The sequence below is a fragment of the Pleurodeles waltl genome, chromosome 5, assembly GCF_031143425.1.
Source record: "Pleurodeles waltl isolate 20211129_DDA chromosome 5, aPleWal1.hap1.20221129, whole genome shotgun sequence".
Classification (NCBI taxonomy): domain Eukaryota; kingdom Metazoa; phylum Chordata; class Amphibia; order Caudata; family Salamandridae; genus Pleurodeles; species Pleurodeles waltl.
In genome coordinates, this window is record NC_090444.1 from 23689248 (window position 1) to 23717183 (window position 27936).

Genomic DNA, 27936 nt, shown 5'->3' on the forward strand with positions numbered 1-27936 from the left:
CATGCAGCTGGGTGAAAGGGCACACAGTTTGGGGATGGATGGTGCACATGCAGTTGGGTGGAAGGCACAGAGCTTGGGGTTGGATGGTGCACGTGCAGTTGGGTGGAAGGGCACACAGCCTGGGGTTTGACCGGTGCACATGCAGTTGGGTGGAAGGGCACACAGCATGGGGTTTCGGGCGGTGCACGTGCAGTTTGGTTGAAGGGCACACAGCTTGGGGTTTGGATGCTGCACATGCAGTTGGGTGGAAGGGCACACAGTTTGGGGTTTGGACGGCGCACATGTAGTTGGGTGGAAGAGCACACAGTTTGGGGTTTGGACGGTGCACGTGCAGGTGGGCGGAAGGGCACACAGTTTGGGGGTGGACGGTGCACGTATAGTTGGGCGGAAGGGCACACAGTTTGGGGGTGGACGTTGCATGTGCAGCTGGGTGAAAGGGCACACAGTTTGGGGTTTGAACGGTGCACGTGCAGTTGGGTGGAATGGCACACAGTTTGGATTTGGACGGTGCACGTGCAGTTGGGAAGAAGGGCACACAGTTTTGGGACTGGATGGTGCACGTGCAGTTGAGTGAAAGGGAACACAGTTTGGGGGTGGACGGTTAATGTGCAGCTGGTTGAAAGGGCACACAGTTTGGGGTTTGGACAGTGCACGTGCAGCTGGGTGAAAGGGAACACTGTTTGGGGTTTGGACAGTGCATTTGCAGTTGTGTGAAAGGGCACACAGTTTGGGGTATGGACGGTGCTCGTGCAGAAGGGTGAAAGGGCACACAGCTTGGGGTTTGGACGGTGCACGTGCAGTTGTGTGAAAGGCCACACAGTTTGGGGATGGACGGAGCAGTTGGGTGGAAGGGCCAACAGTTTGAGGGCGGACGGTGCACATGCAGTTTGGTGAAAGGGCACATATTTTGGGGTTTGGCTGGTGCACGTGCAGTTGGGTGAAAGGGCACACAGTTTGGGGGTGGACGGTGCACATGCAGCCGGGTGAAAGGGCACAGAGCTTCGGGTTGGATGGTGCACGTGCAGTTGGGTGGAAGGGCACACAGCTTGGGGTTTGGACGCTGCACATGTAGTTGGGTGGCAGGGCACACAGCATGGGGTTTGGGCGGTGCACGTGCAGTTGGGTGGAAGGGCACACAGCTTGGGGTTTGGATGGTGCACATGCAGTTGGGGTGAAGTGCACACAGTTTGGGGGTTGGCCGGTGCACGTGCTGTTGGGTGGAAGGGCCAACAGTTTGAGGGTGGACGGTGCAGTTGGGTGAAAGGGCACACGGTTTGGGTTTGGGTGGTGCACGTGCAGCTGCGTGAAAGGGTACACAGTTTGGGGTTTGGGCGTTGCACGTGAAGTTGGGCGGAAGGGCACACAGTTTGGGAGTGGACGGTGCAAGTGCAGTTGGGTTGGTGCAAAGCAGTTGGGCGGAAGGGCTCACAGTTTGGGGTCTGGATGGTGCACGTGCAGCTGGGTGAAAGGGCACACCGTTTGGGGTTTAGACGGTGCACGTGCAGTTGGGTGAAAGGGCACACAGTTTGGTGTTTGGACAGTGCACGTGCAGTTGGGTGAAAGGGCACACAGTTTGGGGTTTGGGCGGCGCACGTCCAGCTGGGTGAAAGGGCACACAGTTTGAGGTTTGGACGGTGCACGTGCAGTTGGGTGAAAGGGCATGCAGTTTGGGGTTTGGACGGTGCACGTGCAGTTGGGTGAAAGGGCACACAGTTTGGGGTTTGGACAGTGCACATGCAGTTTCGTAAAAGGACATACAGCTTGGGGTTTGGATGGTGCACGTGCAGTTGTGTGAAATGCCACACAGTTTGGGGATGGACGGTGCAGTTGGGTGGAAGGGCCAACAGTTTGAGGGCGGACGGTGCACATGCAGTTTGGTGAAAGGGCACATATTTTGGGGTTTGGCCGGTGCACGTGCAGTTGGGTGAAAGGTCACACAGTTTGGGGGTGGACGGTGCACATGCAGCTGGGTGAAAGGGCACACAGTTTGGGGATGGATGGTGCATATGCAGTTGGGTTGGAAGGGCACAGAGCTTGGGGTTGGATGGTGCACGTGCAGTTGGGTGGAAGGGCACACAGCTTGGGGTTTGGACGGTGCACATGTAGTTGGGTGGAAGGGCACACAGCATGGGGTTTGGGCGGTGCACGTGCAGTTGGGTGGAAGGGCACACAGCTTGGGGTTTGGATGGTGCACATGCAGTTGGGGTGAAGTGCACACAGTTTGGGGGTTGGCCGGTGCACGTGCTGTTGGGTGGAAGGGCTAACAGTTTGAGGGTGGACGGTGCACGTGCAGTTGGGTGAAAGGGCACACGGTTTGGGCGGTGCACGTGCAGTTGCGTGAAAGGGTACACAGTTTGGGGTTTGGGCGGTGCACGTGTAGTTGGGCGGAAGGGCACACAGTTTGGGATTGGACGGTGCACGTGCAGTTGGGTGGAAGGGCACACAGCTTGGGTTTTGGACGGTGCACTTCCAGTTGTGTGGAAAGGCACACAGCTTAGGGTTTGTTTGGTGCACATGCAGTTGGGCGGAAGGGCTCACAGTTTGGGGTCTTGATGGTGCACGTGCAGCTGGGTGAAAGGGCACACAGTTTGGGGTTTGGATGGTGCACGTGCAGTTGGGTGGAAGGGCACACCGTTTGGGGTTTGGACGGTGCACGTGCAGTTGGGTGAAAGGGCACACAGTTTGGTGTTTGGACAGTGCACATGCAGTTGGGTGAAAGGGCACACAGTTTGGGGTTTGGACGGTGCACGTGGAGCTGGGTGAAAGGCCACACAGTTTGAGGTTTGGACGGTGCACGTACAGTTGGGTGGAAAGGCACACAGTTTGGGGTTTGGACAGTGCACGTGCAGTTGGGTGAAAGGGCACACAGTTTGCGGTTTGGACGGTGCACATGCAGTTGTGCAGAAGGGCACACAGTTTGGGGTTTGGACAGTGCACGTGCAGTTGGGTGAAAGGGCATGCAGTTTGGGGTTTGGACGGTGCACGTGCAGTTGGGTGAAAGGGCACACAGTTTGGGGTTTGGACAGTGCACATGCAGTTGGGTAAAAGGGCATACAGCTTGGGGTTTGGACGGTGCACGTGCAGTTGTGTGAAAGGCCACACAGTTTGGGGATGGACGGTGCAGTTGGGTGGAAGGGCCAACAGTTTGAGGGCGGACGGTGCGCATGCAGTTTGGTGAAAGGGCACATATTTTGGGGTTTGGCCGGTGCACATGCAGTTGGGTGAAAGGGCACACAGTTTGGGGGCGGACGGTGCACATGCAGCTGGATGAAAGGGCACACAGTTTAGGGATGGATGGTGCACATGCAGTTGGGTTGGAAGGGCAGAGAGCTTGGGGTTGGATGGTGCACGTGCAATTGGGTGGAAGGGCACACAGCTTGGGGTTTGAACGCTGCACATGTAGTTGGGTGGAAGGGCACACAGCATGGGGTTTGGGCGGTGCAGGTGCAGTTGGGTGGAAGGGCACACAGCTTGGGGTTTGGATGATGCACATGCAGTTGGGGTGAAGTGCACACAGTTTGGGGTTTGGCCGGTGCACGTGCAGTTGGGTGGAAGGGCCAAAAGTTTGAGGGTGGACGGTGCATGTGCAGTTGGGTGAAAGGGCACACGGTTTGGGGTTTGGGCGGTGCACGTGCAGCTGCGTGAAAGGGTACACAGTTTGGGGTTTGGGCGGTGCACGTGAAGTTGGGCGGAAGGGCACACAGTTTGGGAGTGGACGGTGCACGTGCAGTTGGATGGAAGGGCACACAGTTTGGGGGCAGACGGTGCACGTGCAGTTGGGTGAAAGGGCACACAGTTTGGGGGTGGACGGTGCACATGCAGTTGGGTGAAAGGGCACACAGTTTGGGGTTTGGACGGTGCAGTTGGGTAGAAGGGCACACAGTTTGGGGTTTGGACGGTGCACGTGTAGTTGGGCAGAAGGGCACACAGTTTGGGGGTGGACGGTGCACATGCAGTTGGGTGAAAGTGCAAACAGTTTGGGGTTTGGATGGTGCACGTGCAGTTGGGTGGAAGGGCATACAGTTTGGGGGTGGATGGTGCACATGCAATTCGGTGGAAGGGCACACAGTTTGGGGTTTGGACAGTGCAGTTGGGTGGAAGGGCACACAGCTTGGGGTTTGGACGGTGCATGTGCAGTTTGGTGGAAGGGCACACAGTTTGGGGTGGACGGTGCACCTTCAGTTGAGTGGAAGGGCACACAGCTTCGGGTTTGGACAGTGCACGTGCAGTTGGGTGGAAGGGCACACAGCGTGGGGTTTGGACTGTGCACATGCAGTTGGGTGGAAGGGCACACAGCTTGGGGTTTGAACGGTGCACGTGCAGTTGAGTGGAAGGGCACAAAGATTGGGGTTGGACGGTGCACATGCAGTTTGGTGGAAGGACACACAGCTTGGAGTTTGGACGGTGCACGTGCAGTTGGGTGAAAGGGCACACATTTTGGGGTTTGGACAGTGCACGTGCAGTTGGGTGAAAGGGCATGCAGTTTGGGGTTTGGACGGTGCAATTGTAGTTGGGTGAAAGGGCACACAGTTTGGGGTTTGGACAGTGCACGTGCCGTTGGGTAAAAGGGTATACACCTTGGGGTTTGGTTGGTGCACGTGCAGTTGGGTGAAAGGATACACAGTTTGGGGGTGGACGGTGCACGTGATGTTGGGTGGAAGGGTCAACAGTTTCAGGGCGGATGGTGCACATGCAGTTGGGTGAAAGGCCACACATTTTGGGGTTTGGCCGGTGCACGTGCAGTTGGGTGAAAAGGCACACAGTTTGGGGGTGGACGGTGCACATGCAGCTGGGTGAAAGGGCACACAGTTTGGGGATGGATGGTGCACATGCAGTTGGGTGGAAGGGCACACAGTTTGGGATTTGGATGGTGCACGTGCAGTTGGGTGGAAGGGCACACAGATTAGGGTTTGGATGGTGCATGTGCAGTTGGGTGGAAGGGCACACAGCATGGGGTTTGGATGGTGCACGTGCAGTTGGGTGGAAGGGCACATAGCTTGGGGTTTGGATGCTGCACATGCAGATGGGTGGAAGGGCACACAGTTTGGGGTTTGGCCGGTGCACGTGCAGTTGGGTGGAAGGGCACACAGCTTGGGGTTTGGACAGAGCACGTGCAGTTGGGTGGAAGGGCATACATTTTGGTGTTTGGACTGTGCACATGCAGTTGGGCAGAAGGGCACACAGTTTGGTGGTGGACGGTGCACGTGAAGTTGGGCGGAAGGGCACACGGTTTGGGGATGGACTGTTTCTGTGCAGCCTGGTGATAGGGCACACAGTTTGGGGTTTGGACGATGCACGTGCAGTTGGGAGGAATGGCACTTAGTTTGGATTTGGACTGTGCACATGCAGTTGAGCGGAAGGGCTCACAGTTTGGGGTTTGGAAGGTGCATGTGCAGTTGGGTGAAAGGGCACACAGTTTGGGGGTGGATGGTTCATGTGCACCTGGGTGAAAGGGCACACAGTTTGGGGTTTTGATGGTGCACATGCACCTGGGTGAAAGGGCACACAGTTTGGGGTTTGGACAGTGCATGTGCAGTTGGGTGAAAGTGCACACAGTTTGGGGTATGGACGGTGCACGTGCAGAAGGGTGGAAGGGCACACAGTTTGGGGTCTGGACGGTGCACGTGCAGCTAGGTGAAAGGGCACACAGTTTGGGGTTTGGACGGTGAACGTGCAGTTGGGTGAAAGGGCACACAGTTTGAGGGTGGACAGTGCACATGCAGTTTAGTGAAAGGGCACAGTTCTGGATGGATGGTGCACATGCAGTTGGGTGGAAGGGCACACAGTTTGGGGTTTGGATGGTGCACGTGCAGTTGAGTGAAAGGGCACACAGTTTGGGGGTGGACGGTTCATGTGCAGCTGGGTGAAAGGGCACACAGTTTGGGGTTTGGACGGTGCACATGCAGCTGGGTGAAAGGGCACACAGTTTGGGATTTGGACAGTGCATGTGCAGTTGGGTGAAATGGCACACAGTTTGGGGTATGGACGGTGCACGTGCATAAGGGTGAAAAGGCACACAGTTTGGGTTTTGGACAGTGCACGTGCAGTTAGGTGAAAGGGCACAAATTTTTGGGTTTGGACGGTACACAAGCAGTTGGGTGGAAGGGCACACAGCTTGCGGTTTGGATGGTGCACATGCAGGTGGGTGGAAGGACACACAGCTAGGGGTTTGGACGGTGTACGTGCAGTTGGGTGGAAGGGCACACAGCTTGGGATTTGGACGCTGCACGTGCAGTTGGGTGGAAGGGCACACAGCTTGGGGTTTGGACGGTGCACTTCCAGTTGGGTGGAAAGGCACACAGCTTGGGGTTTGTTTGGTGCACATGCAGTTGGGCGGAAGGGCACACAGTTTGGGGTTTGGACGGTTCATGTGCAGTTGGGTGAAAGGGCACACAGTTTAGGGTTTGGACGGTGCACGTGGAGCTGGGTGAAAGGGCACACAGTTTGAGGTTTGGACGGTGCACGTACAGTTGGGTGGAAAGGCACACAGTTTGGGGTTTGAATGGTGGACGTGCAGTTGGGTGAAAGAGCACACAGTTTGAGGGTGGACAGTGCACATGCAGTTGGGTGGAAGGGCACACAGTTTGGGGATGGATGGTGCACATGCAGTTGGGTGGAAGGGCACACAGTTTGGGGCTTGGATGGTGCACGTGCAGTTGAGTGAAAGGGCACACAGTTTTGGGGGTGGACGGTTCATGTGCAGCTGGGTGAAAGGGCACACAGTTTGGGGTTTGGACGGTGCATGTGCAGTTGGGTGAAAGGGCACACAGTTTGGGGTATGGACGGTGCACGTGCATAAGGGTGAAAGGGCACACAGTTTGGGCTTTGGACAGTGCACGTGCAGTTGGGTGAAAGGGCACATATTTTTGGGTTTGGACTGTAAACATGCAGTTGGGTGGAAGGGCCAACAGTTTGAGGGTGGACGGTTCACATGCAGTTCGGTGGAAGGGCACACAGCTTGTGGTTTGGACGGTGCACGTGCAGGTGGGTGGAAGGACACACAGCTAGGGGTTTGGATGGTGCAAGTGCAGTTGGGTGGAAGGGCACACAGCTTGGGATTTGGACTGTGCACGTGCAGTTGGGTGGAAGGCCACACATTGTGGGGTTTGGACAGTGCACTTCCAGTTGGGTGGAAAGGCACACAGCTTGGGGTTTGTTTGGTGCACATGCAGTTGGGCGGAAGGGCACAGTTTGGGGTGTGGACGGTGCACGTGCAGCTGGGTGAAAGGGCACACAGTTTGGGGTTTGGATGGTGCACGTGCAGTTGGGTGGAAGGGCACACCGTTTGGGGTTTAGACGGTGCACGTGCAGTTGGGTGAAAGGGCACACAGTTTGGGGTTTGGACGGTGCACGTGCAGTTGGGTGAAAGGGCACACAGTTTGGGGTTTGGATGTGCACGTTGAGCTGGGTAAAAGGGCACACAGTTTGAGGTTTGGACGGTGCACGTACAGTTGGGTGGAAAGGCACACAGTTTGGGGTTTGGACAGTGCACGTGCAGTTGGGTGAAAGGGCACACAGTTTGCAGTTTGGACGGTGCACATGCAGTTGGGCAGAAGGGCACACAGTTTGGGGTTTGGACAGTGCACGTGCAGTTGGGTGAAAGGGCATGCAGTTTGGGGTTTGGACGGTGCACGTGCAGTTGGGTGAAAGGGCACACAGTTTGAGGTTTGGACGGTGCACGTACAGTTGGGTGGAAAGGCACACAGTTTGCGGTTTGGACGGTGCACATGCAGTTGGGCAGAAGGGCACACAGTTTAGAGCTTGGACGGTGCACGTACAGTTGGGTGGAAGGGCACACAGTTTGGGGGTGGACGGTGCACGTGCAGTTGGGTGAAAGGGCACACAGTTTGGGGGTGGACGGTGCACATGCAGTTGGGTGGAAAGGCACACAGTTTGGGGTTTGGACGGTGCAGTTGGGTGGAAGGGCACACAGTTTGGGGTTTGGACAGTGCACATGGAGTTGGGTGGAAGGGCACACAGTTTGGGGGTGGACGGTGCACGTGTAGTTGGGTGAAAGGGCACACAGTTTGGCGGTGAATGGTGCACGTGCAGTTGGGTGAAAGGGCACACAGTTTGGGGGCGGACAGTGCACGTGTAGTTGGGTGAAAGGGCACACAGTTTGGGGTGGACAGTGCACATGCAGTTGGGTGGAAAGGCACACAGTTTGGGGTTTGGACGGTGCAGTTGGGTGGAGGGGCACACAGTTTGGGGCTTGGACAGTGCACATGCAGTTGGATGGAAGGGCACACAGTTTGGGGTGGACGGTGCACGTGCAGTTGGGTGAAAGGGCACACAGTTTGGGGGTGGACGGTGCACGTGCAGTTGGGTGAAAGGGCACACAGTTTGGGGGTGGACGGTGCACATGCAGTTGGGTGAAAGGGCAAACAGTTTGGGGTTTGGATGGTGCACGTGCATTTGGGTAGAAGGGCATACAGTTTGGGGGTGGACGGTGCACATGCAGTTGGGTGGAAGGGCACAGAGGTTGGGGTTTGGACGGTGAAGTTGGGTGGAAGGGCACACAGCTTGGGGTTTGGACTGTGCACGTGCAGTTGGGTGGAAGGGCACACAGTTTGGGGGTGGACTGTGAACGTAAACTTGGGTGGAAGGGCACACAGTTTGGGGTGGACGGTGCACGTGCGTTTGGGTAAAAGGGCACCCACTTTGAGGGTGGACGGTGCACATGCACTTGGGTGGATTGGCACAGAGTTTGGGGTTTGGACGGTGCAGTTGGATGGAAGGGCACACAGTTTGGGGTTTCAACGATGGATGTGCAGTTGGGTGGAAGGGCACCGAGCTTGGGGTTTGGACGGTGCACGTGCAGTTGGGTGGAAGGGCACACAGCTTGGGGTTTGGACAGTGCACGTGCAGTTGGGTGGAAGGGCACACAGCTTGGGGTTTGGACGGTGCACGTGAAGTTCGGTGGAAGGGCACACAGCTTGGGGTTTGGACACTGCACGTGCAGTTGGGTAGAAGGGCACACAGCTAGGGGTTTGGAAGGTGCACGTGCAGTTGGGTGGAAGGGCACACAGCTTGGAGTTTGGATGGTGCACGTGCAGATGGGTGGAATGGGACAGAGTATGGGGTTTCGACGGTGCACGTACAGTTGGGTGGAAAGGCGCACAGTTTGGGGTTTGGACAGTGCACGTGCAGTAGGGTGAAAGGGCACACAGTTTGCGGTTTGGACGGTGCACATGAAGTTGGGCAGAAGGGCACACAGTTTGGGGGTGGACAGTGCACGTGCAGTTGGGTGGAAGGGCACACAGCTTGGAGTTTGGACAGAGCACGAGCAGTTGGGAGGAATGGCACACAGTTTGGGGTTTAGGCGGTGCACCTGCAGTTGAGTGCAAAGGCACACAGTTTGGGGTTTGGACGGTGCACGTGCATTTGGGTGAAAGGGCAAACAGTTTGCAGTTTGGACGGTGCACATGCAGTTGGGTGGAAGTGCACACAGTTTGGTGTTTGGACAGTGCACGTGCAGTTCGGCGAAAGGGCATGCAGTTTGGGGTTTGGACGGTGCACGTGCAGTTGGGTGAGAGGGCACACAGTTTGGGGTTTGGACAGTGCACGTGCAGTTGGGTAAAACGGCACACAGCTTGGGGTTTGGACGGTGTACGTGCAGTTGGGTGAAAGGACACACAGTTTGGGGGTAGACGGTGCACGTGCAGTTGGGTGGAAGGGCCAACAGTTTGAGGGTGGACGGTGCACATGCAGTTGGTTGAAAGGGCACACATTTTGGGGCTTGGCCGGTGGACGTGCAATTGGGTGAAAGGGAGCACAGTTTGGGGGGGACGGTGCACATGCAACCAGGTGAAAGGGCACACAGTTTGGGGATGGATGGTACACATGCAGTTGGCTGGAAGGGCACACAGTTTGGGGTTTGGATGGTGCACATGCAGTTTGGTGGAAGGGCACAGAGGTTGGGGTTTGGACGGTTCAAGTGCAGTTGGGTGGAAGGGCACGCAGTTTGGGGTTTTCTCAGTGCACGTGCAGTTGGGTGAAAGGGCACACAGTTTGGGGTATGGACGGTGCACATGCAGTTACGTGGAAGGGAACACAGCTTGGGGTTTGGACGGTGCACGTGCATATGGGTGGAAGAGCACACAGCTTAGGGTTTGGACGGTGCACGTGCAGTTGGGTGGAGGGGCACACAGCTTGGGGTTTGGATGGTCCACATGCAGTTGGGTGGAAGGGCACACAGTTTGGGGTTTGGCCGGTGTACGTGCAGTTGGGTGGAAGGGCACACAGCTTGGGGTTTGGACGGTGCACGTGCAGTTTGGTGGAAGGGCACACAGTTTGGGGTTTGGACGGTGCACGTGCAGTTAGGCGGAAGGGCACACAGTTTGGGGGTGGACGGTGCATGTGCAATTGGGCTGAAGGGCACACAGTTTGAGGATGGATGGTGCATGTGCAGCTGGGTGAAACGGCACACAGTTTGGGGATTGGACGGTGCACGTGCAGTTGGGTGGAATGGCACACAGTTTTGGTTTGGACGGTGCACGTGCAGTTGGGCGGAAGGGCACACAGTTTGGGGTTTGGACAGTGCACGTGCAGTTGTGTGAAAGGGCACACAGTTTGGGGATGGATGGTGCACATGCAGCTGGGTGAAAGGGCACACAGTTTGGGTGTGGACTGTGCCTGTGCAGTTTGGTGGAAGGGCACACAGTTTGGGGTTTGGACGGTGCATATGCAGTTGGGTGAAAGGACACACAGTTTGTGGTTTGGACGTGCACTTCCAGTTGGGTGGAAAGGCACACAGTTTGTGGTTTGGACGGTGCACGTGCAGTTGGGTGAAAGAACACACAGTTTGGGGGTGGACGGTGCACGTGCAGTTGGGCAGAAGGGCCAACAGTTTGAGGGTGGATGGTGCACATGCAGTTGGGTGAAAGGGCTCACAGTTTGTGGATTGGACAGTGCACGTGCAGTTGGGTGGAAGGGCACACAGCTTGGGGTTTGGACGGTGCACGTGAAGTTCGGTGGAAGGGCACACAGCTTGGGGTTTGGACACTGCACGTGCAGTTGGGTAGAAGGGCACACAGCTAGGGGTTTGGAAGGTGCACGTGCAGTTGGGTGGAAGGGCACACAGCTTGGAGTTTGGATGGTGCACGTGCAGATGGGTGGAATGGGACAGAGTATGGGGTTTCGACGGTGCACGTACAGTTGGGTGGAAAGGCGCACAGTTTGGGGTTTGGACAGTGCACGTGCAGTAGGGTGAAAGGGCACACAGTTTGCGGTTTGGACGGTGCACATGAAGTTGGGCAGAAGGGCACACAGTTTGGGGGTGGACAGTGCACGTGCAGTTGGGTGGAAGGGCACACAGCTTGGAGTTTGGACAGAGCACGAGCAGTTGGGAGGAATGGCACACAGTTTGGGGTTTAGGCGGTGCACCTGCAGTTGAGTGCAAAGGCACACAGTTTGGGGTTTGGACGGTGCACGTGCATTTGGGTGAAAGGGCAAACAGTTTGCAGTTTGGACGGTGCACATGCAGTTGGGTGGAAGTGCACACAGTTTGGTGTTTGGACAGTGCACGTGCAGTTCGGCGAAAGGGCATGCAGTTTGGGGTTTGGACGGTGCACGTGCAGTTGGGTGAGAGGGCACACAGTTTGGGGTTTGGACAGTGCACGTGCAGTTGGGTAAAACGGCACACAGCTTGGGGTTTGGACGGTGTACGTGCAGTTGGGTGAAAGGACACACAGTTTGGGGGTAGACGGTGCACGTGCAGTTGGGTGGAAGGGCCAACAGTTTGAGGGTGGACGGTGCACATGCAGTTGGTTGAAAGGGCACACATTTTGGGGCTTGGCCGGTGGACGTGCAATTGGGTGAAAGGGAGCACAGTTTGGGGGGGACGGTGCACATGCAACCAGGTGAAAGGGCACACAGTTTGGGGATGGATGGTACACATGCAGTTGGCTGGAAGGGCACACAGTTTGGGGTTTGGATGGTGCACATGCAGTTTGGTGGAAGGGCACAGAGGTTGGGGTTTGGACGGTTCAAGTGCAGTTGGGTGGAAGGGCACGCAGTTTGGGGTTTTCTCAGTGCACGTGCAGTTGGGTGAAAGGGCACACAGTTTGGGGTATGGACGGTGCACATGCAGTTACGTGGAAGGGAACACAGCTTGGGGTTTGGACGGTGCACGTGCATATGGGTGGAAGAGCACACAGCTTAGGGTTTGGACGGTGCACGTGCAGTTGGGTGGAGGGGCACACAGCTTGGGGTTTGGATGGTCCACATGCAGTTGGGTGGAAGGGCACACAGTTTGGGGTTTGGCCGGTGTACGTGCAGTTGGGTGGAAGGGCACACAGCTTGGGGTTTGGACGGTGCACGTGCAGTTTGGTGGAAGGGCACACAGTTTGGGGTTTGGACGGTGCACGTGCAGTTAGGCGGAAGGGCACACAGTTTGGGGGTGGACGGTGCATGTGCAATTGGGCTGAAGGGCACACAGTTTGAGGATGGATGGTGCATGTGCAGCTGGGTGAAACGGCACACAGTTTGGGGATTGGACGGTGCACGTGCAGTTGGGTGGAATGGCACACAGTTTTGGTTTGGACGGTGCACGTGCAGTTGGGCGGAAGGGCACACAGTTTGGGGTTTGGACAGTGCACGTGCAGTTGTGTGAAAGGGCACACAGTTTGGGGATGGATGGTGCACATGCAGCTGGGTGAAAGGGCACACAGTTTGGGTGTGGACTGTGCCTGTGCAGTTTGGTGGAAGGGCACACAGTTTGGGGTTTGGACGGTGCATATGCAGTTGGGTGAAAGGACACACAGTTTGTGGTTTGGACGTGCACTTCCAGTTGGGTGGAAAGGCACACAGTTTGTGGTTTGGACGGTGCACGTGCAGTTGGGTGAAAGAACACACAGTTTGGGGGTGGACGGTGCACGTGCAGTTGGGCAGAAGGGCCAACAGTTTGAGGGTGGATGGTGCACATGCAGTTGGGTGAAAGGGCTCACAGTTTGTGGATTGGACGGTGCACGTGCACTTGGGTGAAAGGGCACACAGTTTGGGGTTTGGACGGTGCACGTGCAGTTGGGTGAAAGGGCACACAGTTTGGGGTTTGGACAGTGCACATGCGGTTGTGTGAAAGGGCACACATCCTGGGGTTTTGGACGGTGCACGTACAGTTGGGTGGAAGGGCACACAGGTTGGGGTTTGGACGGTGCACGTGCAGTTGGGTGGAAGGGCACACAGATTGTGGTTTGGATGGTGCACATGCAGTTCGATGGAAGGGCACACAGTTTGGGGGTGGATGGTGCACGTCCAGTTGGGTGGAAGGGCACACGGTTCGTGGTTTGGATGGTGCACGTGCAGTTGGGTGAAAGGGCACACAGTTTGGGGGTGGACGGTGCGCGTGCAGTTGGGCAGAAGGGCCAACATTTTGAGGGTGGATGGCGCACATGCAGTTGGGTGAAAGGGCACAGAGTTAGTGGTTTGGACGGTGCACGTGCAGTTGGGTGGAAGGGCTCACAGTTTGTGGATTGGACGGTGCACGTGCAGTTGGGTGGAAGGGCTCACAGTTTGTGGATTGGACGGTGCACGTGCGCTTGGGTGAAAGGGCACACAGTTTGGGGTTTGGACGGTGCACGTGCAGTTAGGCGGAAGGGCACACAGTTTGGGGGTGGACGGTGCATGTATAGTTGGGCTGAAGGGCACACAGTTTGGGGATGGATGGTGCATGTGCAGCTGGGTGAAAGGGCACACAGTTTGGGGATTGGACGGTGCACGTGCAGTTGGGTGGAATGGCACACAATTTTGGTTTGGACGGTGCACGTGCAGTTGGGCGGAAGGGCACACAGTTTGGGGTTTGGACATTGCACGTGCATTTGGGTGAAAGGGCACACAGTTTGGGGATGGACGGTGCACGTGCAGCTGGGTGAAAGGGCACACAGTTTCGGGTGTGGACTGTGCATGTGCAGTTTGGTGGAAGGACACACAGTTTGGGGTTTGGACGGTGCATGTGCAGTTGGGTGAAAGGATACACAGTTTGTGGTTTGGATGTGCACTTCCAGTTGGGTGGAAAGGCACACAGTTGGTGGTTTGGACGGTGCACGTGCAGTTTGGTGAAAGAACACACAGTTTGGGGGTGAACGGTGCACGTGCAGTTGGGAAGACGGGCCAAGAGTTTGAGGGTGGATGGTGGATGGACTTCCTCAGAGAGAGGGTGTTAAACTCTCTCCCTTTGGAAAAAGGTGTCAGGGCTTGGGAGGAGTAGCCTCCCCCAGCCTCTGGAAATGCTTTGATGGGCACAGATGGTGCCCATCTCTGCATAAGCCAGTCTACACCGGTTCAGGGATCCCCCAGCCCTGCTCTGGCACGAAACTGGACAAAGGAAAGGGGAGTGACCACTCCCCAGACCTGCACCTCCAAGGGGAGGTGCCCAGAGCTCCTCCATCGTGCCCCAGACCTCTGCCATCCATCTTGGATTCAGAGGTGTGCTGGCACACTGGACTGCTCTGAGTTGCCAGGGCCAGCAGGTGACGTCAGAGACTCCTTCTGATAGGCTCTTACCTGTGTTACTAGCCTATCCTCTTTCCTAGGTAGCCAAACCTCCTTTTCTGGCTATTTAGGGTCTCTGCTTTGGGGAATTCTTCAGATACCGAATGCAAGAGCTCATCAGAGTTCCTCTGCATCTCCCTCTTCACCTTCTGCGAAAGGATCCACCGCTGACTGCTCAGGACGCCTGCAAAACCGCAACAAAGTAGCAAAGACTACTACTGCAACCTTGTATCACTTCATCCTGCTGGCTTTCTCGCCTGTTTCCTGGTGGTGCATGCTCTGGGGGTAGCCTGCCTCCTTCTTGCACCAGGAGCTCTGAAGAAATCTCCTGTGGGTCGACGGAATCTTCCCCCTGCACCCCACAGTCCAGTGACTCTTCAGTCCAAGTTTGGTGGAGGTGAGTCCTTGCCTCCCCATGCTAGACTGCATTGCTGGGTATCGCGTGATTTGCAGCTGCTACGGCTCCTGTGCACTCTTCCTGGATTTCCTTCCGGCACAGCCAAGCCTGGGTCCCCGACACTCTAACCTGCAGTGCACAACCTTCTGAGTTGTCCTCCGGCGTCGTGGGACTCCCTTTTCTGACTTCGGGTGGACTCCGGTTCACTCCTCTTCTAAGTGCCTGATCCGGTACTTCTGTGGGTGCTGCCTGCTTCTGTGAGGGCTCCCTGACTTGCTGGGCGCCCCCTCTGTCTCCTCATCCAAGTGGCGACATCCTGGTCCCTCCTGGGCCACAGCAGCATCCAAAAACCCTAACCGCGACCCTTGCAGCTAGCAAGGCTTGTTTGCGGTCTTTCTGCGTGGGAGCACCTCTGCAAGCTTCTTCACGACGTGGGACATCCATCCTCCAAAGGGGAAGTTCCTAGTCCTCTTCGTTCTTGCAGAAACCAAAGCTTCTTCCATCCGGTGACAGCTTCTTTGCACCCTCAGCTGGCATTTCCTGGGCATCTGCCCACTCTCGACACTGTTGCGACTCTTGGACTTGGTCCCCTTGTTTCACAGGTACTCAGGTCCAGAAATCCACTATTGTTGCTTTGCTGGTGTTGGTTTTCCTTGCAGAATCCCTCTATCACGACTTCTTTGCTCTCTGGGGGTTATAGGTGCACTTTACACCTACTTTTTAGGGTCTTGGGGTGGGCTATTTTTCTAACCCTCACTGTTTTCTTACAGTCCCACTTACCCTCTACAAGGTCACATAGGTTTGGGGTCCATTCGTGGTTCGCATTCCACTTTTGGAGTATATGGTTTGTGTTGCCCCTATACCTATGTGCTCCTATTGCAATCTACTGTAACTTTACATTGCTTGCATTACTTCCTTTTGCTATTACTGCATATTTTTGGTATTGTGTACATATTTCTTGTGTATATTTGGCATCCTCATACTGAGGGTACTCAATGAGATACTTTTGGCATATTGTCATAAAAATAAAGGGGGTCATTCTGACTTTGGCGGGCGGCGGAGGCCGCCCGCCAAAGTTCCCCCGCCAGAACACCGCTGCGCGGTCAAAAGACCGCCGCGGTGATTCTGAGTTTCCCGCTGGGCGGGCGGGCGACCGCCAGAAGGCCGCCCGCCCGCCCAGCGGGAAACCCCCTTCCACGAGGATGCCAGCTCCGAATGGAGCTGGCGGAGTGGAAAGGGTGCGACGGGTGCAGTTGCACCCGTCGCGATTTTCAGTGTCTGCTATGCAGACACTGAAAATCTCTGTGGGGCCCTGTTAGGGGGCCCCTGCAGTGCCCATGCCATTGGCATGAGCACTGCAGGGGCCCCCAGAGGCCCCACGACACCCGTTACCGCCATCCTGTTCCTGGCGGTGAAACCGTGGAGGATTCCCTAGGGCAGCGGGAAACCAGCGGGACACCGCCGGTTTCCCGTTTCTGACCGCGGCTGCACCGCCGCGGTCAGAATGCCCATGGATGCACCGCCAGCCTGTTGGCGGTGCATCCGCGGTCCCCGGCGTCGGAATGACCCCAAAGTACCTTTATTTTTAGTATATCTGTGTATTGTGTTTCCTTATGATATTGTGCATATGACACCAGTGGTATAGTAGGAGCTTTGCATGTCTCCTAGTTCAGCCTAAGCTGCTCTGCTATAGCTACCTTCTATCAGCCTAAGCTGCTAGAAACACCTCTTCTACACTAATAAGGGATAACTGGACCTGGTACAGAGTGTAAGTACCCCTTGGTACCCACTACAAGCCAGGCCAGCCTCCTACAGTGAGGAGCAGGTGGGATATCATTTGTACCAGCCTGTGAGGTATGAGGAGCAGGTGGGATATCACTTGTACCTGCCTGTGAGCTGTGAGGAGCAGGTGAGATATCACTTGTACCTGCCTGTGAGCTGTGAGGAGCAGGTGGGATATCACTTGTACCTGGATATGAGGTGTGAGGAGTAGATGGAATATCACTTGTACCTGCCTATGAGGTGTGAGGAGCAGGTGGGATATTAGATATATCTGTCTATGAGGTGTGAGGAGCAGGTGTGATATCACTTGTACCTGCCTATGAGGTGTGAGCAGCAGTTGGAATATCACTTGTACCTGCCTATGAGGAGCAGGTGTGATATCACTTGTACCAGCCTATGAGGTGTGAGGAGCAGGTGGGATATCACTTGTACCTGCCTATGAGGTGTGAGGAGCAGGTGGGATATCAGGTGTATCTGTCTATGAGGTGTGAGGAGCAGGTGGAATATCACTTGTACCTGCCTACGAGGAGTAGGTGGAATATCACTTGTACCTGCCTATGAGGAGCAGGTGGGACATCCCTTGTACCAGCCTATGAGGTGTGAGGAGCAGGTGGGATATCCCTTGTACCTGCCTGTGAGGTGTGAGGAGCAGGTGGGATATCACTTGTGCCAGCCTGTGAGGTGTGAAGAGCAGGTGGGATATCACTTGTACCTGCCTGTGAGGTGTGAGGAGCAGGTGGGATATCACTTATACCAGCCTGTGAGGTGTGAGGAGCAGGTGGGATGTCACTTGTGCCTGCCTGTGAGGTGTGAGGAGCAGGTGGGATATCACTTGTACCTGCCTGTGAGGAGCAGGTGGGATATCAGGTGTACCCGACTATGAGTTTGTTAGGAGCAGGTGTGATATTACTTGTACCTGCCTGTGAGGTGTGAGGTGCAGGCAGGATATCACTTGTACCTGCCTGTGAGTTGTGAGGAGAAGGTGGGATATCACTTGTACCAGCCTATGGGGTGTCAGGAGCAGGTAGGATATCAGGTGTACCTGTCTATGAGGTGAGAGGAGCAGGTGCGATATCACTTGTAGCAGCCCGTGATGTGTGAGGAGCAGGTGTGATATCAGGTGTACCTGTCTATGAGGTGTGAGGAGCAGGTGTGATATCACTTGTACCTGTCCATGAGGTGTCAGGAGCAGGTGGGATATCACTTGGACCTTCCTGTGAGGTGTAAGGAGCCGGTGGGATATCACTTGCACCCTCCTGTGAGGTGTGAGGAGCAGGTGGGATATCACTTGTACCTGCGTGTGAGGTGTGAGGAGCAGGTGGGATATCACTTGTACCAGCCTATGAGATGTGAGGAGCAGGTGGGATATCAGGTGTACCTGTCTATGAGGTGTGAGGAGCAGTTGTGATATCACGTGTGCCTGCCTATGAGGTGTGAGCAGCAGGTGGAATATCACTTGTACCTGCCTATGAGGTGTGAGCAGCAGGTGGAATATCACTTGTACCTGCCTATGAGGAGCAGGTGGGACATCCCTTGTACCAGCCTATGAGGTGTAAGGAGCAGGTGGGATATCCCTTGTACCTGCCTGTGAGGGGTGAGGAGGAGGTGGGATATCACTTGTACCACCCTGTGAGGTGTGAGGAGCAGGTGGGATATCACTTGTACCTGCCTGTGAGGTGTGAGAAGCAGGTGGGATATCACTTGTACCAGCCTGGGAGGTGTGAGGAGCAGGTGGGATATCAGGTGTACCCGACTATGAGTTTGTTAGGAGCAGGTGTGATATTACTTGTACCTGCCTGTGAGGTGTGAGGAGCAGGTGGGATATCACTTGTACCTGCCTATGAGGCGTGAGGAGCAGGTGGGATATCACTTGTACCTGCCTGTGAGGTGTGAGGAGCAGGTGGGATATCACTTGTACCTGCCTATGAGGCGTGAGGAGCAGGTGGGATATCACTTGCACCTTCCTGTGAGGTGTGAGGAGCAGGTGGGATATCACTTGCACCTTCCTGTGAGGTGTGAGGAGCAGGTGAGGTATTACTTGTACCTTCCTGTGAGGTGTGAGGAGCAGGTGTGCTATCACTTGTACCTTCCTGTGAGGTGTGAGGAGCAGGTGGGATATCACTTGTGCCTGGATATGAGGTGTGAGGAGTAGATGGAATATCACTTGTACCTGCCTATGAGGTGTGAGAAGCAAGTGGGATATTAGATATATCTGTCTATGAGGTGTGAGGAGCAGGTGTGATATCACTTGTACCTGCCTATGAGGTGTGAGCAGCAGTTGGAATATCACTTGTACCTGCCTATGAGGAGCAGGTGTGATATCACTTGTACCAGCCTATGAGGTGTGAGGAGCAGGTGGGATATCACTTGTACCTGCCTATGAGGTGTGAGGAGCAGGTGGGATATCAGGTGTATCTGTCTATGAGGTGTGAGGAGCAGGTGGAATATCACTTGTACCTGCCTACGAGGAGTAGGTGGGATATCACTTGTACCAGCCTTTGAGGAGCAGGTGTGATATCACTTGTACCTGCCTATGAGGTGTGAGCAGCAGGTGGAATATCACTTGTACCTGCCTATGAGGAGCAGGTGGGACATCCCTTGTACCAGCCTATGAGGTGTGAGGAGCAGGTGGGATATCCCTTGTACCTGCCTGTGAGGTGTGAGGAGCAGGTGGGATATCACTTGTGCCAGCCTGTGAGGTGTGAAGAGCAGGTGGGATATCACTTGTACCTGCCTGTGAGGTGTGAGGAGCAGGTGGGATATCACTTATACCAGCCTGTGAGGTGTGAGGAGCAGGTGGGATATCACTTGTGCCTGCCTGTGAGGTGTGAGGAGCAGGTGGGATATCACTTGTACCTGCCTGTGAGGAGCAGGTGGGATATCAGGTGTACCCGACTATGAGTTTGTTAGGAGCAGGTGTGATATTACTTGTACCTGCCTGTGAGGTGTGAGGTGCAGGCAGGATATCACTTGTACCTGCCTGTGAGGTGTGAGGAGAAGGTGGGATATCACTTGTACCAGCCTATGGGGTGTCAGGAGCAGGTGGGATATCAGGTGTACCTGTCTATGAGGTGAGAGGAGCAGGTGCGATATCACTTGTAGCAGCCCATGATGTGTGAGGAGCAGGTGTGATATCAGGTGTACCTGTCTATGAGGTGTGAGGAGCAGGTGTGATATCACTTGTACCTGTCAATGAGGTGTCAGGAGCAGGTGGGATATCACTTGGACCTTCCTGTGAGGTGTGAGGAGCAGGTGGGATTTCACTTGCACCCTCCTGTGAGGTGTGAGGAGCAGGTGGGATATCACTTGTACCTGCGTGTGAGGTGTGAGAAGCAGGTGGGATATCACTTGTACCAGCCTATGAGATGTGAGGAGCAGGTGGGATATCAGGTGTACCTGTCTATGAGGTGTGAGGAGCAGTTGTGATATCACGTGTGCCTGCCTATGAGGTGTGAGCAGCAGGTGGAATATCACTTGGACCTTCCTGTGAGGTGTGAGGAGCAGGTGGGATATCACTTGCACCCTCCTGTGAGGTGTGAGGAGCAGGTGGGATATCACTTGTACCTGCGTGTGAGGTGTGAGGAGCAGGTGGGATATCACTTGTACCAGCCTATGAGATGTGAGGAGCAGGTGGGATATCAGGTGTACCTGTCTATGAGGTGTGAGGAGCAGTTGTGATATCACGTGTGCCTGCCTATGAGGTGTGAGCAGCAGGTGGAATATCACTTGTACCTGCCTATGAGGTGTGAGCAGCAGGTGGAATATCACTTGTACCTGCCTATGAGGAGCAGGTGGGACATCCCTTGTACCAGCCTATGAGGTGTAAGGAGCAGGTGGGATATCCCTTGTACCTGCCTGTGAGGGGTGAGGAGGAGGTGGGATATCACTTGTACCAGCCTGTGAGGTGTGAGGAGCAGGTGGGATATCACTTGTACCTGCCTGTGAGGTGTGAGAAGCAGGTGGGATATCACTTGTACCAGCCTGGGAGGTGTGAGGAGCAGGTGGGATATCACTTGTACCTGCCTGTGAGGTGTGAGGAGCAGGTGGGATATCACTTGCGCCTGCCTGTGAGGTGTGAGGAGCAGGTGGGATATCACTTGTACCTGCCTGTGAGGAGCAGGTGGGATATCAGGTGTACCCGACTATGAGTTTGTTAGGAGCAGGTGTGATATTACTTGTACCTGCCTGTGAGGTGTGAGGAGCAGGTGTGATATCACTTGTACCTGCCTATGAGGCGTGAGGAGCAGGTGGGATATCACTTGTACCTGCCTGTGAGGTGTGAGGAGCAGGTGGGATATCACTTGTATCTGCCTATGAGGCGTGAGGAGCAGGTGGGATATCACTTGCACCTTCCTGTGAGGTGTGAGGAGCAGGTGGGATATCACTTGCACCTTCCTGTGAGGTGTGAGGAGCAGGTGAGGTATTACTTGTACCTTCCTGTGAGGTGTGAGGAGCAGGTGTGCTATCACTTGTACCTTCCTGTGAGGTGTGAGGAGCAGGTGGGATATCACTTGTACCTGGATATGAGGTGTGAGGAGTAGATGGAATATCACTTGTACCTGCCTATGAGGTGTGAGGAGCAGGTGGGATATTAGATATATCTGTCTATGAGGTGTGAGGAGCAGGTGTGATATCACTTGTACCTGCCTATGAGGTGTGAGGAGCAGGTGGGATATTAGATATATCTGTCTATGAGGTGTGAGGAGCAGGTGGGATATCACTTGCACCCTCCTGTGAGGTGTGAGGAGCAGGTGGGATATCACTTGTACCTGCGTGTGAGGTGTGAGGAGCAGGTGGGATATCACTTGTACCAGCCTATGAGATGTGAGGAGCAGGTGGGATATCAGGTGTACCTGTCTATGAGGTGTGAGGAGCAGTTGTGATATCACGTGTGCCTGCCTATGAGGTGTGAGCAGCAGGTGGAATATCACTTGGACCTTCCTGTGAGGTGTGAGGAGCAGGTGGGATATCACTTGCATCCTCCTGTGAGGTGTGAGGAGCAGGTGGGATATCACTTGTACCTGCGTGTGAGGTGTGAGGAGCAGGTGGGATATCACTTGTACCAGCCTATGAGATGTGAGGAGCAGGTGGGATATCAGGTGTACCTGTCTATGAGGTGTGAGGAGCAGTTGTGATATCACGTGTGCCTGCCTATGAGGTGTGAGCAGCAGGTGGAATATCACTTGTACCTGCCTATGAGGTGTGAGCAGCAGGTGGAATATCACTTGTACCTGCCTATGAGGAGCAGGTGGGACATCCCTTGTACCAGCCTATGAGGTGTAAGGAGCAGGTGGGATATCCCTTGTACCTGCCTGTGAGGGGTGAGGAGGAGGTGGGATATCACTTGTACCAGCCTGTGAGGTGTGAGGAGCAGGTGGGATATCACTTGTACCTGCCTGTGAGGTGTGAGAAGCAGGTGGGATATCACTTGTACCAGCCTGGGAGGTGTGAGGAGCAGGTGGGATATCACTTGTACCTGCCTGTGAGGTGTGAGGAGCAGGTGGGATATCACTTGCGCCTGCCTGTGAGGTGTGAGGAGCAGGTGGGATATCACTTGTACCTGCCTGTGAGGAGCAGGTGGGATATCAGGTGTACCCGACTATGAGTTTGTTAGGAGCAGGTGTGATATTACTTGTACCTGCCTGTGAGGTGTGAGGAGCAGGTGGGATATCACTTGTACCTGCCTATGAGGCGTGAGGAGCAGGTGGGATATCACTTGTACCTGCCTGTGAGGTGTGAGGAGCAGGTGGGATATCACTTGTACCTGCCTATGAGGCGTGAGGAGCAGGTGGGATATCACTTGCACCTTCCTGTGAGGTGTGAGGAGCAGGTGGGATATCACTTGCACCTTCCTGTGAGGTGTGAGGAGCAGGTGAGGTATTACTTGTACCTTCCTGTGAGGTGTGAGGAGCAGGTGTGCTATCACTTGTACCTTCCTGTGAGGTGTGAGGAGCAGGTGGGATATCACTTGTACCTGGATATGAGGTGTGAGGAGTAGATGGAATATCACTTGTACCTGCCTATGAGGTGTGAGGAGCAGGTGGGATATTAGATATATCTGTCTATGAGGTGTGAGGAGCAGGTGTGATATCACTTGTACCTGCCTATGAGGTGTGAGCAGCAGTTGGAATATCACTTGTACCTGCCTATGAGGAGCAGGTGTGATATCACTTGTACCAGCCTATGAGGTGTGAGGAGCAGGTGGGATAACACTTGTACCTGCCTATGAGGTGTGAGGAGCAGGTGGGATATCAGGTGTATCTGTCTATGAGGTGTGAGGAGCAGGTGGAATATCACTTGTACCTGCCTACGAGGAGTAGGTGGGATATCACTTGTACCAGCCTTTGAGGAGCAGGTGTGATATCACTTGTACCTGCCTATGAGGTGTGAGCAGCAGGTGGAATATCACTTGTACCTGCCTATGAGGAGCAGGTGGGACATCCCTTGTACCAGCCTATGAGGTGTGAGGAGCAGGTGGGATATCCCTTGTACCTGCCTGTGAGGTGTGAGGAGCAGGTGGGATATCACTTGTGCCAGCCTGTGAGGTGTGAAGAGCAGGTGGGATATCACTTGTACCTGCCTGTGAGGTGTGAGGAGCAGGTGGGATATCACTTATACCAGCCTGTGAGGTGTGAGGAGCAGGTGGGATATCACTTGTGCCTGCCTGTGAGGTGTGAGGAGCAGGTGGGATATCACTTGTACCTGCCTGTGAGGAGCAGGTGGGATATCAGGTGTACCCGACTATGAGTTTGTTAGGAGCAGGTGTGATATCACTTGTACCTGCCTGTGAGGTGTGAGGTGCAGGCAGGATATCACTTGTACCTGCCTGTGAGGTGTGAGGAGAAGGTGGGATATCACTTGTACCAGCCTATGGGGTGTCAGGAGCAGGTGGGATATCAGGTGTACCTGTCTATGAGGTGAGAGGAGCAGGTGCGATATCACTTGTAGCAGCCCATGATGTGTGAGGAGCAGGTGTGATATCAGGTGTACCTGTCTATGAGGTGTGAGGAGCAGGTGTGATATCACTTGTACCTGTCCATGAGGTGTCAGGAGCAGGTGGGATATCACTTGGACCTTCCTGTGAGGTGTGAGGAGCAGGTGGGATATCACTTGCACCCTCCTGTGAGGTGTGAGGAGCAGGTGGGATATCACTTGTACCTGCGTGTGAGGTGTGAGGAGCAGGTGGGATATCACTTGTACCAGCCTATGAGATGTGAGGAGCAGGTGGGATATCAGGTGTACCTGTCTATGAGGTGTGAGGAGCAGTTGTGATATCACGTGTGCCTGCCTATGAGGTGTGAGCAGCAGGTGGAATATCACTTGTACCTGCCTATGAGGTGTGAGCAGCAGGTGGAATATCACTTGTACCTGCCTATGAGGAGCAGGTGGGACATCCCTTGTACCAGCCTATGAGGTGTAAGGAGCAGGTGGGATATCCCTTGTACCTGCCTGTGAGGGGTGAGGAGGAGGTGGGATATCACTTGTACCAGCCTGTGAGGTGTGAGGAGCAGGTGGGATATCACTTGTACCTGCCTGTGAGGTGTGAGAAGCAGGTGGGATATCACTTGTACCAGCCTGGGAGGTGTGAGGAGCAGGTGGGATATCACTTGTACCTGCGTGTGAGGAGCAGGTGGGATATCACTTGTGCCTGCCTGTGAGGTGTGAGGAGCAGGTGGGATATCACTTGTACCTGCCTGTGAGGAGCAGGTGGGATATCAGGTGTACCCGACTATGAGTTTGTTAGGAGCAGGTGTGATATTACTTGTACCTGCCTGTGAGGTGTGAGGAGCAGGTGGGATATCACTTGTACCTGCCTATGAGGCGTGAGGAGCAGGTGGGATATCACTTGTACCTGCCTGTGAGGTGTGAGGAGCAGGTGGGATATCACTTGCACCTTCCTGTGAGGTGTGAGGAGCAGGTGGGATATCACTTGCACCTTCCTGTGAGGTGTGAGGAGCAGGTGGGATATCACTTGCACCTTCCTGTGAGGTGTGAGGAGCAGGTGAGGTATCACTTGTACCTTCCTGTGAGGTGTGAGGAGCAGGTGTGCTATCACTTGTACCTTCCTGTGAGGTGTGAGGAGCAGGTGGGATATCTCTTGCACCTTCCTGTGAGGTGTGAGGAGCAGGTGGGAATGATCCAGTGCAGTTTTATGATGGGATGGTGGCTCCTGCAGCTATCCAGCTCTCACATTCTTATTCCGTCATTCACCGGGAGCAGGGCCCTTCATACTTGTAGCCAATTGTCTCCAATTCATGAGTGTAATGATGGGGATTGGCTTCTGATGATGTGAAATGGCCATCGTTGCCACAGTTACTGCTGTCCAAACAGTGGGGTTTTGTTGGTGCAGCAGATACCCTCATGCATTTGTACCACTGGGTAAGTGGGAGTCTCTGCCTAGTTTCTAGCTTGACTGTCCCCTAACCTTGGTTCATTGAGTAAAGAGGAGTGTTGGGCAGAGGGCACTGGCTCTGGCAGGTCTGATGTATTTATGTTTACAATGTGTATCTATATTGACCTGCTTCTACCATATATAGAGAAGATAAAGAATGGCCGATGGAGAGGGAGTGGTAATTTGACCCTGTGGTTTCTACAGTGCTTTGTAGCTGCTCACGAATACATACTCAGTTATGTTGAAAATGCTGTGCCTAGTGGATTTTTTTTTTATTATTTACATCAACAGGATTGAATCACTACCTGACCCTCTCTCGTCCCTACAGGTTTGAAATGCTGTCCTTCAGTTCGTCTGTTCTCGATGAGCTGAAGAGAGCCAGACCAGAGCTAGAGATCGTGGAGCACTACCCGTGAAGAGATGTGTTCTCGACGTCCTCGTGTGTACAGAACAATGTCAGAGGTAGAGATCTTGGAACACCAGCCATAAAGAGATGTATTCTGGAGGTCCATGGTGTGTAATAGCCATGAGGAGATATATTCTGAAGGTCCATGGTGTGTAAAGAGCAATGTCAGAGCTAGAGATCTTGGAACACCAGCCATAAAGAGATGTATTCTGGAGGTCCATGGTGTGTAACAGCCATGAGGAGATATATTCTGAAGGTCCATGGTGTGTAAAGAGCAATGTCAGAGCTAGAGATCTTGGAACACCAGCCATGAAGAGATGTATTCTGGAGGTCCATGGTGTGTAACAGCCGCGAGGAGATGTATTCTGGAGGTCCATGGTGTGTAAAGAGCAATGTCAGAGCTAGAGATCTTGGAACACCAGCCATGAAGAGATGTATTCTGGAGGTCCATGGTGTGTAACAGCTGCGAGGAGATGTATTCTGGAGGTCCATGGTGCGTAAAGAGCAATGTCAGAGGTAGAGATCTTGGAACACCAGCCATGAAGAGATGTATTCTGGAGGTCCATGGTGTGTAACAGCCATGAGGAGATATATTCTGAAGGTCCATGGTGTGTAAAGAGCAATGTCAGAGCTAGAGATCTTGGAACATCAGCCATAAAGAGATGTATTCTGAAGGTCCATGGTGTGTAACAGCCATGAGGAGATATATTCTGAAGGTCCATGGTGTGTAAAGAGCAATGTCAGAGCTAGAGATCTTGGAACACCAGGCATGAAGAGATGTATTCTGCAGAACCATGGTGTGTACAGAACAATGTCAGAGCTAGAGATCTTGGAACACCAGCCGTGAGAAGATGTATTCTGGAGGTCCATGGTGCGTAAAGAGCAATGTCTGAGCTACAGATCTTGCTAAACTGCTGGTCAAGATATTTATTCTGGATATTCATGCTTTGAACGAAGCATTGCTGGAGCTAGAGATCTTGAGAGACTGCCGGTGAATGGATTTTTTCTGGATGTTCATGGTCAATCAATCAATTAATGAATTGATTTATAGAGCACGGATTGTCACCAATGAGGGTATCCGGACACTGGAGTGTACAGTATGGAACAGTGCCGGAGCTAGAGATCTTGGCACACTATCCGTGAAGTGATGTATTCTGGAACGTTCATGGTGTATAGTGCACAGTGCCAGAGCTATAGATTTTGGAAGATGACCTGTGAAGTGGTGTATCCTGGACAAACTTGGTGTGATGATAAATCACCCTCACCAATAGTCTAGATTGACAGATTAACAGCTACTGTTATTTCAAGCTATCACTGGGTAACAAGCAACGCCTTGCTGGTTAAATTATCACTGGGGGCCTGGTAATTCATCCAGGTATGAATCATGCCTTCTTCAGATACTGCAAGACCCTTCCATACAGGGAGTGCAGAATTATTAGGCAAGTTGTATTTTTGAGGATTAATTTTATTATTGAACAACAACCATGTTCTCAATGAACCCAAAAAACTCATTAATATCAAAACTGAATATTTTTGGGAGTAGTTTTTAGTTTGTTTTTAGTTTTAGCTATGTTAGGGGGATATCTGTGTGTGCAGGTGACTATCACTGTGCATAATTATTAGGCAACTTAACAAAAAAAAATATATACCCATTTCAATTATTTATCATTACCAGTGAAACCAATATAACATCTCAACATTCACAAATATACATTTCTGACATTCAAAAACAAAACAAAAACAAATCAGTGACCAATATAGCCACCTTTCTTTGCAAGGACACTCAAAAGCCTGCCATCCATGGATTCTGTCAGTGTTTTGATCTGTTCACCATCAACATTGCGTGCAGCAGCAACCACAGCCTCCCAGACACTGTTCAGAGAGGTGTACTGTTTTCCCTCCTTGTAAATCTCTCATTTGATGATGGACCACAGGTTCTCAATGGGGTTCAGATCAGGTGAACAAGGAGGCCATGTCATTAGATTTCCTTCTTTTATACCCTTTCTTGCCAGCCACGCTGTGGAGTACTTGGACGCGTGTGATGGAACATTGTCCTGCATGAAAATCATGTTTTTCTTGAAGGATGCAGACTTCTTCCTGTACCACTGCTTGAAGAAGGTGTCTTCCAGGAACTGGCAGTAGGACTGGGAGTTGAGCTTGACTCCATCCTCAACCCGAAAAGGCCCCACAAGCTCATCTTTGATGATACCAGCCCAAACCAGTACTCCACCTCCACCTTGCTGGCGTCTGAGTCGGACTGGAGCTCTCTGCCCTTTACCAATCCAGCCATGGGCCCATCCATCTGGCCCATCAAGACTCACTCTCATTTCATCAGTCCATAAAACCTTAGAAAAATCAGTCTTGAGATATTTCTTGGCCCAGTCTTGACGTTTCAGCTTGTGTGTCTTGTTCAGTGGTGGTCGTCTTTCAGCCTTTCTTACCTTGGCCATGTCTCTGAGTATTGCACAC

At 53.8% G+C, this 27936-nt stretch overlaps 1 protein-coding gene across 3 annotated transcripts in view; it reads left to right on the forward strand.

Moving 5' to 3' along the window:
- Positions 1-26879, forward strand: part of LOC138295305 (NACHT, LRR and PYD domains-containing protein 12-like) — a 543642-nt gene extending 516763 nt beyond the window's left edge. For all 3 annotated transcript variants that reach the window (XM_069233518.1, XM_069233519.1, XM_069233520.1), the window contains one exon: positions 25390-26879. In XM_069233518.1, the coding sequence (XP_069089619.1) occupies positions 25390-25477 (88 nt within the window). In that variant the 3' untranslated portion in view covers positions 25478-26879. The remainder of the gene's footprint in view (positions 1-25389) is intronic.
- The last annotated feature ends 1057 nt before the right edge of the window (positions 26880-27936 follow it).